This window comes from Pygoscelis adeliae, unplaced genomic scaffold (assembly GCF_000699105.1).
Source record: "Pygoscelis adeliae isolate BGI_AS28 unplaced genomic scaffold, ASM69910v1 Scaffold122, whole genome shotgun sequence".
NCBI lineage: Eukaryota > Metazoa > Chordata > Aves > Sphenisciformes > Spheniscidae > Pygoscelis > Pygoscelis adeliae.
The window spans coordinates 6,252,396-6,273,682 of NW_008824358.1; the positions used below are offsets into that span (position 1 = coordinate 6,252,396).

At 36.0% G+C, this 21,287-nt stretch overlaps 1 protein-coding gene across 1 annotated transcript in view; it reads left to right on the forward strand.

Annotated features, from left to right (window-relative positions):
- PSME4 (proteasome (prosome, macropain) activator subunit 4) overlaps window positions 1–21,287 on the forward strand; it is a 62,675-nt gene that overhangs the window by 38,913 nt on the left and 2,475 nt on the right. Inside the window, 19 exon segments of the mRNA XM_009319610.1 lie at window positions 700–831; window positions 2,350–2,559; window positions 3,276–3,412; window positions 3,737–3,790; window positions 4,622–4,751; window positions 5,418–5,499; window positions 6,040–6,197; window positions 6,734–6,802; window positions 7,537–7,662; window positions 8,016–8,168; window positions 8,954–9,058; window positions 9,915–10,006; window positions 10,400–10,531; window positions 11,199–11,407; window positions 11,702–11,787; window positions 12,775–12,903; window positions 13,978–14,133; window positions 18,743–18,905; window positions 20,214–20,347. Coding sequence (XP_009317885.1) covers window positions 700–831; window positions 2,350–2,559; window positions 3,276–3,412; window positions 3,737–3,790; window positions 4,622–4,751; window positions 5,418–5,499; window positions 6,040–6,197; window positions 6,734–6,802; window positions 7,537–7,662; window positions 8,016–8,168; window positions 8,954–9,058; window positions 9,915–10,006; window positions 10,400–10,531; window positions 11,199–11,407; window positions 11,702–11,787; window positions 12,775–12,903; window positions 13,978–14,133; window positions 18,743–18,905; window positions 20,214–20,347 — 2,457 coding nt within the window.

A 21,287-nucleotide genomic window follows, 5' to 3' on the forward strand; every position in this document is an offset into this window, starting at 1 on the left:
TTAGTTGCCAGTCTTGGCATAGTTTTTGCTTTAAGCCCCTTCTTTGTCAGATAAAGAACTGAACTGGGTGGAGAGGCTGCCAACTTAGGTTACAAATTTTAATGTTTTTGAGGGACTTAACTCTAGGCTTCTAAAAACAATAATTTAATAAAAAATTTGAATAAAAATATACCAGGTTGAGGTTTTTAGATGCGATAATATGGTTCATGACACTATTTGGAATGCTAAGTCTACTTTAAGGAAATAGCTATTATGGCATCCTAGTTCTTAAAAATACACAAAACAAGTGTGCCGATAGTTGGATTCTGAACTCTCTGCCTGGTGGGAGCTCTGTGTGTGTATATAAATTCAGATCCATCCACAATGTCTCCAGGCTCTTTAGAGTTCTAACTGCATCTGTTACTCTAGCTGTTTGCTTTTCAAATGATCTTAAAAGCACAGTGACTGTTTTTGGCGATATAAAGGATTTTCTTTAGCTTTGTAGCTGTTCTCAAGTAAATGCTAGAAACAAGAAGGTTTTTATAAACAAAGGGTGAGGGGAAGCATGCTATTTACAACCTTCTACAAGTAATTTTGTTTCTGTGCACAAATACATCGTGGAAACTCTGTGCATAAGTAACTGAAATGGATAAGTATGTTATTTTTGTATAGTATAATTTTGGTTCAGAAGACTTTCTAGTAATGCCTCTCTTCCCACAGGTCAGAAGTAAAGCTCAGCAAGCATTCTTCACAGCTCTGGGAACGTACAATTTTTGTTGCAGAGATATCATTCCCTTGGTTTTGGAGTTCTTGCGTCCAGACCGGCAAGATGTCACTCAAAAGCAATTTAAAGTACTGTCTCATTAACTTTGTTTCATGTCTGTCTTTTGAAAGTGATTTTATAGGAGAATTTTTAATGGTGAAAGTGGGACTTGCTTGTTTATCAGTGCGACTGATATTTTTATGGCATATAGCTTATGCATGACTAGTGTAAGGTATTATTTGGATTAGATCAGTTGTCGAGAGAAATTTTGTGTTTATATATGTTCCTCATTTCATTGTGTGTTCAGGTATTACAAAAATGTATGTTAACACCTATTTTTAAATTATGAAGTGGAAATTGAGCAGCTGTAGTCCAAGGTGGTAAAACTCATTAAGCAGTTCTGTCAGCTGTAGCAGTATAAGAAAATAGCATGAACTGGACAAAAGGTTGATCATCCAAAAAAGTTATACTAAATCAGGTGGGTTTTGTTATGAAGTGGTAGGTAACTGCTGATGCTGTCAGGCCTGGAAATGGTGCTGACGCAGTGATGGCAGGATGCAGTCTATCCGTCCACCTGGATATATGCTATCCAGGTGTTTGAAAGCATCACGCTCCCCTCCTTCCTCTGCACCCCTCTCGGTGGTCCTGGCCACAGAGGCAAGTTAGACTCTTGTCGTATGGTCAGAACAACAGCTATGGCTTATTGTCCTGCTCCAGCTGCCTGATAGGTACTATCTTATTATCCCTTTTCTTGTTTCTTGATTATTATTTTTTTTCTGGCATCCTTGTACATCCCTTTCTCCATCCCTGTCTCCTCCCAGATAAGCAACCCACGCCTAGTTACTTTTTCCTGATTGGTCCCAGTTTTGCTACACTTACAGCATTTGCTGCCATACCTGAATTTGGTATTTCTGATACTGTTACCAGGCAGTCTTAGCCTATATGATATTACTGATGTGGTTACCTAGGCACTGTTGTTCTTGTAAGACTCTGCTCTCCAAAAGGTCCCCAAGACTTCCTTCCAATTGCCTGTGAAATTTGGCCATTTCAAATATAACTCCCGCTTAATCACCTGTGAAATCCAGCCACCCTTTGTTTCACTGTGTGTAACTCTTGTCAGCTTCTCACACAATCACCTGTCCTGTTCACCAGTTTGTTGTGTCGTGTCCAGTAGTTATCCACGTCCTGTTCAATCGGCATCATTTCAGGTGCCTAGTTAACAGTATTATGATTTGCCTGCAGCCCAAACATGAGTAAGTTCACAGAAGGGCTAAGTGTGGTACTTGATCATTGAATAATCTCCTTTATAATGTAATTTGGAAATCAGTCAGCCATTCTGTGGATAAATTAATTGGCAGGGCTTCCAATCTCGTTAAAAGTGTTCTTTAGCATGAAGAGGATTCTGTGAAAAATCTTCAGTATTTTGACAATGAGGCCGCGTGGCTGAATGTTTATGGTACATTTTAATGTTTTGATAACATGAAGATTAATTTTTATTCTGTGTGGGTGCGTGCTTATGTAGATAGACATCACTTATATGTGAACAATGCTTTAACATTGTTTATATATGCAATATAATGTTTTATATGGCATCTTTCATTTTGCAGGGTGCCTTATATTGTCTTCTTGGAAATCACAGTGGAGTGTGTTTGGCAAATCTTCATGATTGGGACTGTATTGCACAGACGTGGCCAGCCATTGTTTCTTCTGGGCTTAGTAAAGCTATGTCCTTGGAAAAACCATCCATAGTTAGACTCTTTGATGACCTAGCAGAAAAAATCCATAGGCAGTATGAAACAATTGGATTGGATTTTGCAGTAAGTGACAGATTGCTTGGTGTTTATGTCTTGGATTTCGAGAGCACTTGATTACATAAATGCTTGAGACTCATGTATATTATTTGAGTTGGTGTTCTGATGTTGATCACATTCTGATTTCTGTTTACAGAGGAATGTAGATTTGTATTTTTGAGACTGAAGTAATAGAGCTTCCTGTAATACTATTGGAATTTGTAACTTTTTGTTAACCTCTAAGGAAGCCTGTTACAGGAAGAAAGTTTAAGTTGCCTTTCAGTGTTAGTATGGGTCATGCTGATCAGGTGTGACGGTGTGTGTTGGTAGGACAGTGTCATCAAATTAACATTGTCAGTATTTGTAGTGTTGTCCCACTGTGCTGACACACAGCACTCATTACACAACTGCCTTTTGCCTAATCAGTGGGATAAATGGCATGGTACTTATTTTAAAGAATGAATGCCAATTAATAAAAATCTTTTGTAGACAATTTTTATGCTTTAATGAAGTATTAAAGTTCGTCTTTACCTTTATCTTAAAATAGAATAAAACATTTACTTGGAAAAATATTTCTATTGTGTGAACACAAAAGTTGTCTTCCCTACTTCTTCACGGACTTGTCTATGTGGACAGGAAATTCATATGATTCTGAACTCTCCTTATTTAAAACCAGAAACAAACAAACATAAAAACTTGCAAGTTGCTGCTAAGTCCTAAATCTTTGCATTCTCTGTCAATAGGTTCCGGAGAAATGTGTTGAGATAGCTGTTATGCTGCAAAAATCAGAACATCCAAATTCAAACTTCACAGGTCTTCGTTCAGAAGAAATTCAATTAGGAATTCAGCGACAGAAAGAAAAGAATGCTGAGGCTCTGCGGTAAGTTAAACTTCCCTTAACACCAGCTTGCACTGCCTGATATTTACTGTACATTAAATGTAATAATCCAAAATGGCTAAACTAAATCTTAAGCTTGACAAATTCAGAATGTCCAAGGACTGTTGTGGTGTGTCCTCTCTCCTGACTTGGCAGCCTCTTTCCTCTGCGCTCATATTCCCTTCCTTCTTCCTCCTCTTCTGTGTCCTCCCAGTTTGTGCTGCATTTACTGCATTGCCTTCACCCACCTTTCGTTGAGGAACTTTTATTCTGTTTTTAAATGGTTCTCAGTAGCGTCTCGTTGATGATTCCCTCTTTTTCCCTCAGAAACTATGAAAATTTGGTCAACATGCTGCTGGACTGTGTGGAACAAAGAAATCTGTAAGTCTCCCTTTCTGTGCATGAGAATTTTTTTGGGGGTGGATGGGAGGTGGCTACATGAATAAATATCAATTGCATGAAGAAGTGCAGTTAGCATGACCAGAATTGAGTAATATTTTTTCACCCTCGAGTTAGCTGTCCAAAAGCAGTTTGTCAGTAGCAGTCTTGCATAAAGTGGATTACGGTGAGCTTCTTGGAGAGTTCTTGCAGAGGTATCTGCAAGAATTGAATTTCTGGAGGTCCTCCTGCATTTGCGTATGGATTCTGCTTGCCCAAACACAAAGATAAAGGCCAATATAGGGGATTCTTGCATTACTGTCTCGTAGGTAAAGATGGGAATGAGTCTTGAATTTATTTTCATGGGGAGCTTGATTTGTTAATATAAGGTATCATCACATCTTGGAGTTTAGCTTTGTCACTAATTAGTTTGACCTGTTAATTTTTTTTTTTTAATATTTGTTTGTTGTGGGGGAAAAAAGCTCTGGTTCTGTTTGCATAATACTGACATCCAAATAGATTTTAATTGGTAGAATAATATTTGTGTTTAAGAACTTTAAAAGAATACTCCTATAGGTCTGTATTTTACATTGAAATGCTCAGATCAAAAAGACACCATTAACTGAATATGTTTGATCGCACTTGTGTGTTTCCAGAACATTGGAGGTCTCCCTAAACGACTGTTAAGCTCGTTGACTGTAGCAGTGGCATAGAACATTACTTAGTCCAAACATATTTACATAATCTTAATCCATATAATCATTTCTCTGCAAAAGCAGTACATGCATCTCTGCTATTTATTGTCTGGTTTGAGTATTTATTTTATTTTTTTAGACCCTGGAAGTTCGAGCACATAAGTATTGGTTTTCTGTCTCTGCTCCTGAGGGATGATAGGATACTGCCTGTCCGTGCCATAAAATTTTTTGTGCAGTGTCTCAACCATGATGCAATTGTAGTTCGTAAGGTAAAAACAACATAATTATATCTTTTTGTTTTGCAGCTCATTAGATTTTTAGATCAGATGTTTGTGTTGTCTTGCTGTGATAAAGGCACAAAAATTGGGGTGTATGTCCCTCCTCACTCTTCCAGCCGTGCATGTGTACAAAAGTTCCTAATCCAAGAACTGATGACAGTCTTGGCAGTGCAGTAGCCGTGACATATGATGGAAAGTCTGTAAACTGTGGAAATGTGGAACGTACCTATTCATTCTTACTTACTTCAGAATTTTGCAGAGTTTCTTTTGCAGATGTCTATTTTTTCCATCTGCAGCTTATTACTTGAATCCATCTATGTGTTTTGTATTTGTACCTTTCATTCTGCTTGTCGCCTCAGTGAGGCTTGAAACCAATGGCCACCTCCTTTTTTTCCTGAAAACGATTAGTGGGGAGGCTTTTGTGGGCTATAAAGGTCACATTTAAGCCATGTCCTGTGTCCCCTGAAATGAGTGAGATTTACTACTTTATGGGAGAAGTATCAGCCACTGGGGTGACAAAGTTCACTGTAATTTTCACTGGCTTTTTAGGATGCTGAGTAGCTAGCTTAAAAGGTATCTATAATGAGATGATGAGGCACATCCTTCTGGAGGTAAGTGTGTGGAATGGATGCGTTAATGCCCATTTCTTTCTTTTAGGTGGCCATCTCTGCTGTGGCTGGTATTCTTAAGCAGCTTAAGAGAACACACAAGAGAGTGCCCATCTGCCCTTATGAAATAAGTAGGTTTTATTCAATACAAGAAATGTCTTACATTTATCCTAAAATTTTTTTAAAAGCATATTTTTCTGGTTAAATTAAACATAGAATCACAAGCTTTTCATTTCTTTCTGGTTGTTAATGTCCTAAGCAAACAAAATAGGTAATATAATTAGTCATTTTTCAGGTTGTTTTTTTTTTTAAACCAATGTTATCCTTGCAAGTATGTATTAAGCTATTCACTTATTTGAAGTTAGTTAAAACTTCAGAGAGATGGTCATTCTCCTTTCAGAAAGCCTTGTAATTTGTGAGAATAGTTTGTATATCTCCTTTTAATTCTTATTTAAATAACTTATAAATGTGCCATTTGATTAATTACTGGAGCAATCTTTTCTATTACTGTTAGTGTTACTTTTAATCTCCTAGGGCAAATCTCTGTACAGATTTGTCTGGGGGGAGGGAGACATAAAAGCTCTTTAGAATCTTTTATTAAAATAAGTCGTAACATTTGCTGGGACTGTTAATGAACAAGTTTGGCAGAGTATACATTCCTCTTTCACTAGGTGGAAACCCTAAGCCTTCCAGCATCCAGGCTGGTGACAGACCAGATAACCAGTGGCTGCACTATGACAGTCGGAGTTTACCAAAGACTAAGGAAGCCTGGGAGTCGTGTTGCTTTGTGGAGAAAACACACTGGGGATATTATACCTGGCCTCAGTGAGTATCATTAAGCATTAAGATAGAATTGTGAGAGTCGGCAGAAAAAATCCTGTGGGAAATTAAATAATGTTTGTTAGGTTTAATTTTTTTAATTGAAACAAAAAAATACAATTTATTTTGTCCTTTATGCCCCTTGCCTGTTTTACCACTGCTGGGTGGTTTGGGGAGGGGTGTTGGTGTTGTGTTTTTTATTTACTTATTTTCTACCTGCTTCTCTTTGGGTTTTGTGGGAACTATAGGCACATATTTCATATGGCTATTTAACTGCTGGTTTTAAAATGAAGTATGCATGTTTGAAAATTACGTAGTTGCAAAATATGCAGAGTATTCTATCACTAATAATTCTGGATTGCTTGCTGTAGCAAAACCTTTATAACAATTAATTTTTTTGTTGTAAATTTTCTTTGAGGTTTTGCTCTTTTGGAGTTGATGATAAATCCTATTTAATATAGAGAATATAGAAAATTATCGTAAGCTTTATTTTACTTTGAAATGTGTTACTGTATGGTTTGTTTGTTTTTTTTTTTTAATATTCAGGACTATGAAGTTTATGCTCCGGTTGAGCATCAACCAAAGCTTGGGCGAAGGAGAGATGAACTGACAGAGGTAAGGGTTTCAGTGTGTTTCAGTTTTGTGGGTTTTTTTTAATACTACTTCCCCTTTCTTTTTTTAATATTGTTCACAGATTACTGTGGAGATCAAATTCCCTTCTCTCTTTTAACCTAAGTATTGCTTGGCATTTGGAGAGTGCTTACACAAAATGTGTGGAAACAGATTTGTTTTGCTTGATTGCAAATGAAGATGGAGATTGAACTCAACTACACAGTTTCATGGCTGTGTGGATATAATCATGTTTTTAACAAGCAATAAGTGATAACTATTCTGAAACCTACATCCCCACAAGACATTTTTAATCATATTTTTCTACTTCATTTTCATATTTACTGTGTTAGCATACAAGAAGAAATTACTATTTTAATGTATTGCAGCTTCTCTGTCAGCGATCATGGAGTAATTGTATTTATGAGCACTTCCTTGTTCCCTTTCAAATCTTTGTCAGAGTTTAGAACAAGGTAATGAATGACAGTGGGAATGACTACTTTGTAGGGGTTGTGCTAGTGAAAGGAAAGACAATCCACAATCATTAATGAAAATAAAAATCAGGAATCTTGCAAAACATCACCCAGTATTCCCTATGAAATGAGGGGGGAAATGGATAACCCAGGCATGTTTTTTGCCAAAAATAGAATTAAAATGAAAAACAGGACTTGGAAAGATTGGGGTATCACTGTGACAATCAAGCACCTCAAAGCTAATCCTTTTTATTTCTCCTGTTACAGGCAGAACAAATTATATATGATCACTTTTCGGATCCCAAGTTTGTTGAGCAGTTAATAAAATTTTTGTCTTTAGAAGACAGAAAAGGAAAAGACAAATTTAATCCTCGCAGATTCTGCCTCTTCAAGGTAACTAGAGTTCAATAACTAAATTGCTTCCATTTTGTAGATAATTATCAAAGTGTGGAAAAGCCACACATTACTTGGCTTATACCCCACTGGTGCAAAATATTCATTATTTAAAGGTATGCTGCTATGATTAAACCTATTAATCCTGTCTTCTGATTAACTACTTACATTACAGAGAAACATTCTTAGAGTAGTAAAAATGTAGGACACCTATATAATTCTGTTACAAAAGCAAAGTAATTTCACTTTCTGCATATTCAAATATCAAGCGCTTCATGATCTTATGTTCTTTTTACAAAGACAATGGTTTAGATGAATAATTACTGAAGACACTTTCCCATCTTGTTTTACAGGGCCTTTTCAGAAACTTTGATGATGTCTTCTTGCCAGTTCTTCAGCCCCATTTAGAACAACTTGTGGCCGACTCCCATGAAAGCACCCAGAGATGTGTAGCTGAAATTATAGCTGGCTTAATAAGAGGTTCTAAACACTGGACTTTTGAGAAGGTGCTGAAGTAGTATTTTTGAGTGATTCATGGAAGTTAAGGAATAAGTTTGAATTATTAAACAAATTAAACGTAGAAAGTTGAGGGCTTTTAACGTGTCACCTATGTCCAAGAAAGGACTGGAAAATGTTGCAACACTTAGCGCTTCATTGCCAAACTTTGAGCACAATTCATAGCTTGGTTTGGTGCCTATATAATACTAGGTGTTAGTAAAATGCTTCAAGATTAAAACTAAGAACAGTTTGCTGGTAAGGAGATAGCAAAGCTGACATGGTTTGTGATTTCCAATTGGAATAAGTGCTTATGTCCACCTTGGACTATTACATCTTTCTTTAGTGTAGTCCTAGCTGTCTAGATTATCTTTAAATTAATTTCTACGCTGAAAAATAATTCTGGGAGAATCAGTTCCTTAATAAAAAAAAAAAAAAAAAAAATTTTTAATCTGGGGGAGGGGGGGAAAGTCCTTGGGGTGTACAAGACTGCTATCCTACCAAAAGCAAAGTGTATGCAGTCTCTTGATACAATTGTACTTAAATCGCCATGAAAATGGTACATACGTAGTCCACAGTATTTCTAAACACCTTGTAAACAAAAATAAATTGATTCCTGAAATCTTACCTCTGATAGTATTTATTTCCTTTTATAAGTATCGTACTGTAGCTGCTTCCAGAATCAGTATTGTTTTTCCATGATTTGAAAAGATGGAAGGATTTGGGTTCACAGAGGTTAGACAGCCATTTTGTCCTTAAACAGACAAATTTTGTCTCTTGCCTTTTTGCTGAGCAGGTGGAAAAACTTTGGAAGCTTCTCTGTCCATTGCTTCGAACAGCTTTGTCCAACATTACAGTGGAAACATACAATGATTGGGGCACATGCATAGCAACCTCCTGTGTAAGTACCCCATTTTTAGTCTTGTAAAGCTATATCCAGATGGTCCACTTTTACAGATAATACGTAAATAAGAGCTTTGTGAACAGATGTATTTGGGTATATTCTATCAGCTAAAACTGAGAACTGTAAATACGGTATAAAAATAACATCCATTTAAAATCTCATAGCTTTTTTGGAAATTTTGCTCTCTTCTGCCCTTTGCAGACAAATATAACATCTTAGAATGGAAATAAAGCATTAGTTTTCTTTTTAAGTATTTTAGAAGAGCTGTATAAGGTCATTGGGTGATGTTAATGTGTGTGCTTGCTATGTGTTCAATTTTTGTGGGAATTTTTGAACTCAGATTACACACTCTTGCTTTAAAAGCGTGCAGCTTAGCATTATGCTGTGAAACCTAAGTCTCAAGTTATCTTCTAACATACAGTAAGATTTCTATACGCTGTGGGGGACTGGGAGTTGTGGTGTTTGAGAAGCAGGGTAAATGATAGGCCACAAATATCTTGGATCAGTAATTCTTTGAAATCACTCAGCAAAATTCAGCATAGGTTGTCAGCCAGAACCCTGGCAATTAATTAGCAAAATACAGACATGATTATTCATATATGTCAAAAATGACGCTAAAATTCCTTCTGTTCTTATCATTGTGTTTACCAAATAACTAAAACTGAATGTAGTTTCATTGGGGTTTTGTCCTATTGAGGTTCATTGCAAAAAGATATTTAACTTTGCACTTGCTTAATAGAATAAACTCAAAGGATGCAAAGAAAATATCTGTCAAAACTTTCCTTGTTTATATGTTATTTACATTTAAAAAATCCCCAATTTGCTTATATCTCTGATACCCATTTATTTTCAGGAGAGCAGAGATCCTAGGAAACTGCACTGGTTGTTTGAATTGCTGTTGGAATCTCCATTGAGTGGTGAAGGAGGATCATTTGTAGATGCATGGTAAAATTAATTTTAACTGTTTTATTGTGGCTGAATAAAGAAGGAAATAAAGCATGGATAAAATGTATTGAGAGCATATTGTGCCAGCTGGCTTGTAGAAGCAGGGAACAAAAGCGCTCCTTTCCAATTAGCTTCCCCCACACAATGGCAGTTTCTTCATTATTATTTTTTTAATGTAATTAAATCTAGTTAACAGAATGTGAAGGTTTGGAACGGGCATAGCAGCAGTACTGTTGTTTCATTCTGTCATTTTTACCCATCTTTGCATGCAATTCACACAAAGACACTTTTATGCATTGACACACACAAAACATTCCAAAACAAGGCTTGGAGGGGACTGGGGAAAGGAGGAACAATTTTGTATGACTAAAGATAAGCTGTTCTGATTCCTAGCCGACTTTATGTACTGCAAGGTGGCCTTGCACAGCAAGAATGGAGAGTACCGGAGCTGTTGCACAGACTGCTGAAGTACTTGGAACCTAAACTCACACAGGTTTACAAAAATGTCCGAGAGAGAATAGGAAGGTCAGTGTTCTCTTTTGCAGTTCTTGGTTTGTTTTTTTTCTTTTCATTTTATTTGGGAAATGGAGTATCTAAATAATTACACTGAAGTGGTGACTGCTTATCTCTGCGTTAATACTGGTAATAGAAATTAGATAATTTATTGTTAACAGACTTGCTTCAGAAACTTCAGATGACTTCTCTATTTTTGTCTTTTATTGTATATGGCCTGTTATGTTTATGTATGATATCTCTAAAGCTCTTTAAAAAAAAAAAAAGCCCCAACAAACAAATCCCGCCCCCCCTGCCCCCAAATGACTAAAACCCGCCACAAAACCAAAAAACGCACCACCACAACCCAAATTTACTGTGTCTAAGCCCTCATAAGTCATAAATACACAGGGAATCCTTTAGAGAGCATTTTAGTGACTTAAAAACTAGCTGTAGATCTGTTCGGAGGAGAGGGGAGTTGTAACTTAGTTATTGTCTAACCCTGCTTGATTCAAATTTTACAAAGAGGGTGTTTGAAAAATGTGTTTTTAAATAACTTTGAGGTGAAGATAAGAGGAAATTTTCTATAAGTATTAAACTTCAAAGTTCAAGAAATTGATCTCAGATTACTTTTAGCTATGTTCTCTAAACAGTAGTCATGCTAACTGTATGTTCTTGCTTTCTTTGTTTGCTTTTTTAGTGTTTTGACCTACATATTCATGATAGATGTTTCCTTGCCAAATACTGCTGCAACTAAATCTCCTCGTGTCCATGAATTTACTACCCGGATACTTGAAAATCTTAAACCCCTCATGGAAGCAGATGAAGAAATTCAGAATCATGTTATGGAAGAGAATGGAGTTGGTGAACAAGATGAGCGAACTCAGGGCATTAAACTCCTGAAAACTAGTGAGTTACTTAATGAGGTTCAGAAAAGGGGGGTGTTTTAGGATGTGATGACTGATGTCTGCAAATCATACGGTTGCAGTATACAATTTCACCTCTCAGATCTGTGCTGCAACAACCCTGTTGTTTCAGGGTTGAGTTTTATAAAATCACCTTTACAGGGTCAAACTACCAGTATAGGTCCACTCTAACGTGTGAAAATCTCCCAGGCGAGCCATGCAATAAATTTGATCTGTTTTGGGATTATTACCATTTTTTATCTTCTTAATCAGTGATCATTTTTCTTTATAAAAACAGTTCTGAAGTGGTTGATGGCAAGTGCAGGACGGTCCTTCTCTACAGCTGTCACAGAGCAACTCCAGCTTTTACCCTTATTTTTCAAGGTATATGCTTTAATTGCCGCTGTATTAGTCACGTTTGGTTAAAAAGGGCTCCTATATATAAAGCACAGGTCTAAGGGACTTTTTACATAAAAAGAAAACCAATAATGGTAATAAAAACCATGCATACCAAGGAGGCCCAAATGTTTTTTTTTATGCTTATGTATGTTTACAGCTGGTAATCTAGCCTGTTAAATGGTTTCCTGACAATGACTCCTAGGTGAATGCCCTGTACATGTGTAATTTGGGGGGGGGAAGTGTCTCATTCATGGGAGAAAGAAGTGTTTAATTCATGCGTGAGTGTATGTTGTTTCTGTTCTGATACTTATCTTTAGTTGTTTTCTTTTGTTCCATGATTATACAATTCTTTCTAAATGGTGGTACTTCTCTTGTTTTTCCTGGCACCTCTAATCCTTGTATTCTTTTATGAAGCTGGGTCATTCAGTGCTGTATATCTGAAATAATACGTATTTGCATGCTCCAAAGCATGTGTCTTACTTTATATAAACATCAGTCAATTATCCAACAATAATGTATGTGACCACAAAATAAAGGTTTACTTATGTGAAAGTGAACTTGAAATACTGATAAAGCTTTCTCTCCGTTTTGGAGCTCCATCTAAAATATTAAAATAATTGGATTTGATACCAAAAGAATTGCAATGGGGAACCAAAGTCTTAACAGCACCTATTTAATCCTTCTTAAGAGCTTCAGACTAGCCATACTGTTTAGGTAAGTAATATATGGTGCAAGGAACAAGGATCTCATTATACTATTCACTTTTTTCCACAGCTTATTGCTGAGAATATTTTAACATTATATTGATTCATTTTCCTAGTTAACTTAATCTTTCAGCATTATACTGATTGTATTTTTCCTAGATAACTTTCCTTTCATGAGATTAAACTAGAAAGCTTCAGGATTTTGCTGTTAGCAATGCTTGTTTAATAACACTAGCCTTCCCCCCCCTCCCCTGATCTTGTTCTATAGATTGCACCGGTAGAAAATGACAATAGCTATGATGAGCTCAAAAGAGATGCTAAGATGTGTTTGTCGTTAATGTCTCAGGGTTTGCTGTATCCTCAGCAAGTGCCTTTGGTACTTCAGGTGCTAAAACAAGTGAGTATGGTCTAAACAGCTTAAAGCTTCTTGTTATCTGATGCACTCTGTGGGGTTTTTTGGGTTTTTTTTTTAAAGTTTATACAATAGTTGTGATTTGAAGAGAATCAAATACTGATTTTCTTACAGGTGAAAGGAAAGAGTTTATTAGAGGTGTTTTAAAACATTCTTAGAAACAGTAAATGTATTTTGTTTTGTTTCCTTCTTCCAAACATTTAAACAACTTGTTTCTTGATAAGAAATCGAACAGTATTTTAATAAATTAAAATTTAGTTCAGTAGTAGATCAGTTTAAGTCAAACACGTCTCCTCATGAGCATAACAATTCAAAACCCAGTTTCAAAATGAGTCATCTCATAAAGAGCTGCCCTTGAATCTCTGCCTCTTTATAGTTTTACAGTATACTTATCAACTGCTACGGCTTTCTGAAAAACACCACCAATGAAAAATGCGCTCTTGAATTAAATGGTTCATTCTGTATATAGTTTGTCATGCAAGAAATGCTTTTTTTTTTTTCTAGTCATTCAAGACTGATCTACAGTAGTAAAATTACCTATTGCTACAGGTTGGTGTAAGCTGTACACACAGCCAAAATAGTAACTGCAGTGTTACAGGCCAGGCTGCACCCATGCCTGATGCTTTCAGTAATTTGGACTTCCGTAAGCATGTGGAGATGAACGTAAAGGAACTTGAAAAAACTTTGCTTTCTAAATCCACTGTATAGAATATATATATACTGAAGCAGAATGGAATTTCTGGTTTATTTATATCTGCGTTATGACTGATGTCGGAAATTAATCAAAGGGAGAAACTTGCCTATGTTGTCTTTTACAATATTAGGTATCTGTTAAATAACAGTATACTTTGGAAGTTAAGCCTGTAATAAATTACTATTGAAATAATAATTGTGTGCTTTGGAAACTGAAGAGTGTATGAAACAAAAATATCTGAATAAGGGAACTTATTTGCAACTGTCCCCAAAAGCTTTTTCTTAAATATCGATAGCTTTACATCAGGTAGCTGCTTTCCTGCACGTTCTTCCTTTCTCATAGTTACTATTTATTTTTACTTGTAGACAGCAGGAAGCAATTCTTGGCATGCTAGGTATACCATATTAACCTACCTCCAGACCATGGTGTTCTACAATCTCTTTATCTTTCTCAACAATGAAGAAGCAGTCAATGACATTAGATGGCTGGTCATAAAACTCCTGGAAGATGAACAGCTTGAGGCAAGTAATACCTTTTCTGAAATGCTTTGTTTCACATGACTGGTTTCTTGCCCTTGTCAAGTTTTATGAAAAAGCTACCGGGTGTAAACTAATACAGCAAGTATTTCTAGCGTAGCATTCTTCCCATTTTGAAAATATAACTAGCTTTATAGGATTTCTTTCTTTCAAATTCCAAATTTTTTCTTTTAATATTCCATTCCAGGAAGACAGCTGTTTAGAAAATACTTCATTAGTGATTTTTAAAAGTTCCATTGTTCCTACTTTTTCAACAGAATGGAACATTGCTTTGTTTCATTCTTGGTTTAAGTACAGCTGAAATAGGGATATTATCAATTTACTATAAATATTAGCATGGATGTTGGTAGAAAATTCAACTTCCGACAAGGTAAAATGCCTTCCTATGTGAAAACTGTATAAAACCACTATTTATTACTCTATAGGTCTGTTTCCAATTTAATCATATCAGCTTATTAATGACAAAAATACTTTTTTTAATACATCTAGCTCACTAAGGAAGTATTTCTTCAGTTATAAGTAGATTTTCCTTAGTTTTCTGAAAGATATATGCATAATAGGACAGAATTTGTCTAGCAGATGCTGTTACTGATGGTGTTACATGATTCAATAATAGTTTGTAAGCTTGTCAGTCTGACAGGTTTTTGTACGTCTCTTGAGCTAGTGATACTTCAGTATATACAAATGGAAGGAGATAAAATCCAAAATCTTGGCTGTTGTACATGCATACTGTTGAAGATCCGTGTATGAATGCATAGTACGCTCTTAGAAGTGCTATCAGGATCATAAGCTTGTTCTCGGGGCGGGGGGGGGCGGGGAAGTGCCTCATGTGAATCATTGAGTCTTGTTTGTCAGGCATCCAAAAGCTGGGGGAAAAATCACAAAAGTGTTTTATTCTGTATCACTAGGTTTGTAGTAAATGATGTGAATTTAAGTATGTTTGATCATGTTCAAGCACAGTGAAGAATCTTTAGTGTTAACCTCCAGTCTGTTCCATTTACCTTGTGCCATCATTTTCCCTGTTTTGTGTGCTGTTGGCAAATATCAGTGAAATCCTTCTTTTGGGTGCTTGGGTGGTTTTTTCTTTCTAAAGAAAGAGAAGATTCTGAAGTGTGATACAATTCTGCCAAAACAAAGATCCTGGTTTAGGTCTTCCTGAAGCTACATTTAAAACAGTAGTTATACCTGAGATATGAAGCTTGCTTTTGTAAACAGTGAATTGGAAATAATTTGAATATACAAATTAAAATTTCTGGCTTAAAAGACTTGACATTACAATCTCTACAAGTGCATGAAATACTTAAAGAACAGCACGTAGACTACTCGCCCAGCCATACCAATTTCAGTCTTCAGATGAGCTCTTGTGTCTTTCATGTCACTATTTGCTATAGCGAGCTAGAAAGCAAAAGCTGGCAATCCAAGGTAAGTTGTTTCCCACACCAGTCAGAACCCTTACCTCATAATCTCATGTCATTTTGAAAAATACCTTTTATTCACTTTAATACAATTTATCTAGTTATTTTAAATGTACAAAAATTATTCTTCTGCACTACAGAGATGCAAATCAAAAAAGCTTATCTATGTTCATAACCACTTACGATCATGCTGTTACCATGGAAGCCTTCACTTTTCTTTGAAAAGTAATCTTGTTCTTTCTTGATAATAATTGGCAAGATGCAGTACCTTGCAGAGTAATTCCTATGTATTTTTTTAATGCTGGATTTGTAAGATGAGTGTGCTTTCAATAAAATCCCTAGCTATAACTAGTATTTTGTGTCTTTACCCTGTGGAACTGACAGTTTGGATCTTGAATTTAAAGATACTTTTTTTTTTTTGCTTATTTTGATACAAAGGTGCCAGACCAAATGATCGTGCTTATCTTGTTCTTTGCTTTAATATACAGTGTACACTTCTAATATTGCTAGAATTCTTAAACTTCCCGGTGATTTCCTATTTTTTCCATAAAATCATTGCAACAAACCTTGGCAAAGGACAATGTCAGATGACCACACTAAATGTCAAATAGCAATGTGACTGCAATACAAAGTGAACGTGGGTCATAGGACAGTCTGTCTTCTATCGAATGCAAATTTCATGCACCCAACTTTGAGCATAGGTTTCTAGGATTGAAGAATGCTGTACTTAAATGGTATTGCGTGAAATTTTCCTTCTGAAAGTCAGAGGAGCCATGGAGCTGATGGGGTACTATGAATGTAAGAGCTAATGTGACCCTGCAGCTGATAAAGTTGAAAAAGTAATGTCTCTGTACAGTAGTATAACCACCATTGAACATCACGTCTAATTTTCACGTCGTATAGGCAGTTGGAGAGAGCTGCAGGAATGATTTGAGTTTGGGAAAGCATGTTTTGCACTAAGTAATTCTATTTACTCAGTCAGAAATAGAGGAAAAGTAAAAATGACTGTACTCAACTTGGAGTTACGGTTGAAGTGATAGCCTAGTTAATCTGAAAGCATCTTTCTTCCAGTTTCCTCAGCCATAATTTGATCTAGGAAGCTATCTGGGTAGGTGCTTCATAGTTTATAATTTTTAAAACAGTGTACTGAATACATAGCACTCATGTCTTGATAAACGTCTTTCATATTATGCTGCAATATTATGGTAATGGGAATATTTTGTCTCTCTGCAAGTAGCCCCTTGCAAGTACTGCACCTAGGTTTTATCGTGCTGTTGAGTGTTTTTGTTCTAATATTGTCACAGTTTTGTAGACCTTGGTCAGTCAATTCTGACCAAAAAAACCCAACCCAAACCATACTTGATTGGAAGAGTATTCCTCTGCTACTCCTCTGCAGTTTTTATATTCTGTAAGTCATCATGTGAATATGATGATCTGTAAATTATTTAGTGTCAGATATTGTGATGAATGATTAGCTTGTTAATGTGTGATTTTAAAGGCTTTGCTTCTAGGTGCTCTTTGCAGCAAAATGTTCCTTTTAGTTAGATTATTAATTTAGAAATGAAAGTGGTTTTAACACAGCAAATAGTGATGTAAATGAGTACCGTTCACTTGGGAGCTTGCTCACTTTACAGCCAAGCTTCTTTCTATTCTGAGTCTTGCATTTGCACATCATGTTTCATTTAATAGCTTAGTTCTTAGGAGACTCACAAATTGCTGATAAACAATACTGGCAGGCTTTCACTTCGTACTTCTTTATGCTGTTAACAAAGTAGATCACGTTTGAATAATAGGTTGTAGAAACTTAAATGAAATGAAGTGAACTCTCAAGAGCTTATTGTTAACTTACTATGTTTAATTACTGCAGTACTTGCAGCTATACTTATTGCTTTGTGGAGGTTCAGAACATTATGTTCAAGGATGTAATTTATTATAATCTGCTGCACTGGATTCAGAGCGTTGGTAGGTGTTTGTACTCCAGATAGACAAATGTTCTGTTTACAGTTACATGTAACAGTATGTACTTACCAAAAAATCTGGCGACTGCTGTCAGTGTTTCAACAAGTTGATTTGGTTTTCAAGTTTGTAAACGTTGGGAGGGTTTTTGTCAGCCTGCAATTATTGAAAGGGGAATTGAGTTTGGGAGGGAGTCCAGTTTAAATATGGTCTTATAGTTCTATAACTTTATGGTTTGGGAAGATTTGAGTAGATGAGACAAATTAGTAAAATTGATTGGTTATACTTGCTTTTAAAAGCAAGTGATTGAGTCTCTACTTGTGGTCCACCAACAATATGTTGTGGCTGTTCTAAAAGGAATGGAAAAGGAGATCTGTATTTTGAATGGTTTGGCAATTAGATGAAAATTTAGTTTAGTCTTGTTCTTTTGGGTTTCTGTGTTACCAAAGAGAAGAATATTTTTCCAACCTGGAATTCTGCTTTTTATTCATGTGGTAAAAATAACTGGTACTCAGGACAACAGAGTAAATAATGCTGGAGCGTTGTAGAACTGAATTGTTGACCATAAACCACTGAAGTTAGTTGTCATTGCTTATTAATCCAGCATCTGTTGTGTATCTCAAAGAATTCTTGTGCTATGGGTAGAACAGAGTCAGCTTTGTCTCATGAACACGCCATCTACCTTCTCTTGGAAAGGCTCTTCTGCCTTTGTCAATTCTAATGTCTCCACGTACATTTGAAGGGGAAAACTAAATGCTTTTGAATAAAGTATACTTTTTTTTGCTTGGTAAAACTAATGTTAATACAGAGATTATTACAAATCCTGTAAAGCAGGTTGATTATTTGGGGTGGGGCATCTTGTTCTCATTCAAAGTCTGTTTCTAAACTTTCTAAAGCTAATCTAGTCTGATATATATGTCTTGACAATGGAGTTTAATTACATTATTGGCTCAAGTAGTAGGTCACTTCATGACAAATTATGTGAAGGTAGTTCTATATTACAGTAGAACTATGTTTATTAATTTGTAGAGAGCCATACAGTAAACTAGTAGTAGTTTGTGATCCATGAGATAACGGGATGATATTTTAAAGACTTTCCTTGGGCAGAGTTTGGTAATTTGGCCTAGCTGGGTGTGCTTGAAAAGATAGTAATAGCACAAATACCTCCTTCTTGCTGTGCATGTGTGCTTAGTAATTGTGGTATGTGTTACCTCTGCTCATAGGTGAGAGAGATGGCTGCTACCACACTAAGTGGTCTGCTACAGTGCAATTTTCTCACGATGGATGGTCCCATGCAGACCCATTTTGAGCAGCTGTGCAAGATGAGGTTACCAAAAAAAAGAAAGCGTGACCTGGGCTCAGTGGTGGATACAATTCCTTCCGGTGGTAAGAAAATTGCTTCAGAGACTAAAGCCATGCATGTCGATAGCAGATTAGGAAGAAATAAATATTTTGTGCTACACTTAAATGCTTATTCTGCAAGCACTCCAGATGGAGTAGGATTTGTCCTATGGTTAAGCAGTATTTAGAAAATTAACATATACCCAGAGGAACATAAGGCCTGTTGCCCATGCAAATGTTTTTCCTTGCGAAGCATTCATAAACCATAATGGCAAATCACTTGTCCTTATAGACGTTATTGTCTATTTCTGTGTAGGTAGTGCAGACCCTAATCCTTGTCAAGTGCTCCGAGAATTTGATTTACAGCTTAAACGATGAATAAGAATACACTACTACCAAGAAAAGAAAATAATGGGTTTTTATGATGTATTCCTACATTAAACTGATCTATTACTTTTCCGGAATTAACACTAAAGAGATTTCTTTATTTCCTGTGCACAGTTCACATAGTTAAGAATGCAGATGAAGAGTGATAGCTATTTCCTCAGTAAATAAACATCCTTAGCTGCCACAATGTAATTTCACCCCTTATCCCCCTTACCTTCTATTTGTTAGCAGTGTGGGTTTTTATTTAAAAAAAAAAACCACACACCCCCAAAAAACACACACACAGAGAACAAAAAACCCCCTTAGTTAACCTTAGTTAGGAGCTTTGGCTTCTGACCAAACACTTAGTGCATCTGAGCCACGTTCATTTAACCCAGAAGGACTGGGTTTCCATATTGTCAAACAGTTCCAGTATTTGAGAAAACATTCTGAACACAGAAGTAGGAACAGTGGCAATGTAGTTCATGAGCTATTTACTGAGGAGAGAGATATATTCTTTGAGAGAAGGAAGCTCTTTTGAAATGTTTATAAAGTATACAGCAGTTGCAGATTAATTTTTTTACACATTCTTCCATTAGATGTAAAAGATAGTATCATAGAATGAATCTATGACTCTGTAAGAAAGCAGAAGCAATTTGGAGATCCGTACACTTGTGTGAATTTATTCGACTATACGGTCTGTAGAACTACGTGGTTTTCTGTAGAAGCTAAAGATCTTTCCACTGTGGCAGGGTTGGTTGTTTTTTCTAAATTTGGGGTCAAAATTCACTCAATATTAGTATCAGTATGTTGTTCTAATTAGATCACCTCTGTTTAATATATAGGCTCTCTTCAGTCATTCCCATCAGTTAAAAATACCCTTATTTTCAGTGATAACCAGTTTTAAGTGTGGCTGTGTCATTGAGGAATGTCTTAGACAAGATAGTTGCGCCTTGCCAAATGTAAATTCATATATTGCAATTGCAGACTTGGTTAAACGCCATGCTGGTGTACTTGGACTTAGCGCGTGTATTTTGTCAAGTCCGTATGATGTACCTACCTGGATGCCACAGCTCTTGATGGATCTCAGTGCCCATCTTAATGATCCTCAGCCTATCGAGGTAAAAATACTTATATCATTTTTCTGTTCAACATAACATATCTAAAATATGCTTGACTCGTTCTTAATTTCCCTTTCCTAGAAAAAAATAGGAACCTATTAAGAAACTTAGTTTCTGCTGCTTTTTATTAAATGGTTCCAAATATGTTTGAAGTCATGGACTGCTTATAAGTATTTTTTTGTGGTAGTTCTGTTCTTGCTTTCGAATTTAAAGCATAAACCGAAAGCTGCAAGAATGACATCTATAGTGAGGAAATAGTCTTTTCTAATTAAAAATGTCACTTTTGTGTATGCCATTCTAGAAAACATTAACTGGAACCAAAAAAACACTCTGAAACTTCTAAAACAAGGTTTTATAAGCAGCCCTAGAAACAAGTTTTTAATGAAATAGTTACCTTTAACTCTATTTTTTTTGCCCTGTCTAGTCAACTTTGTTGACCTTTGCTGTTTTAACCAGAGTAGTGAGCTTATGGCTGAAGAAATCCTTAGAGCTAACAAACTCTGCTATGATGTGCTTTACTGAATCAAGAAACTGAACTGATTGGACTTCTTTTAATTTAATAATAATCTTAATTATTCTAATAACAGAAAATAGTTTTCCTCTGATTTGTTTCTTCTGCGCGCCTTATGTGATTCATCAACTCTTTCTCATGTTTTGAGACCCAAACCATTGGTTTGGAATAGCCAAGGAAAAGAAAGAGGGGAAAAGCATTTCACTTATACTTTATAAGAATCTAGTAATTTTTTCAAACTCAAAATTGTAGGTCAAAGAATCCTTTTTATAAGAATGTTGGAGTTGTGACCAGTGGTCAAAAGACTAACCAGAACTGTAAAAATTAAAAGACTGGAGAACTGAAGGCTGAATTCCCCAGAGCCCTTCTAACCTTTCTAACTGCTCGAACACCTTGCTCTACTCAGCAGTTATTTTTGTTGTATTCAAC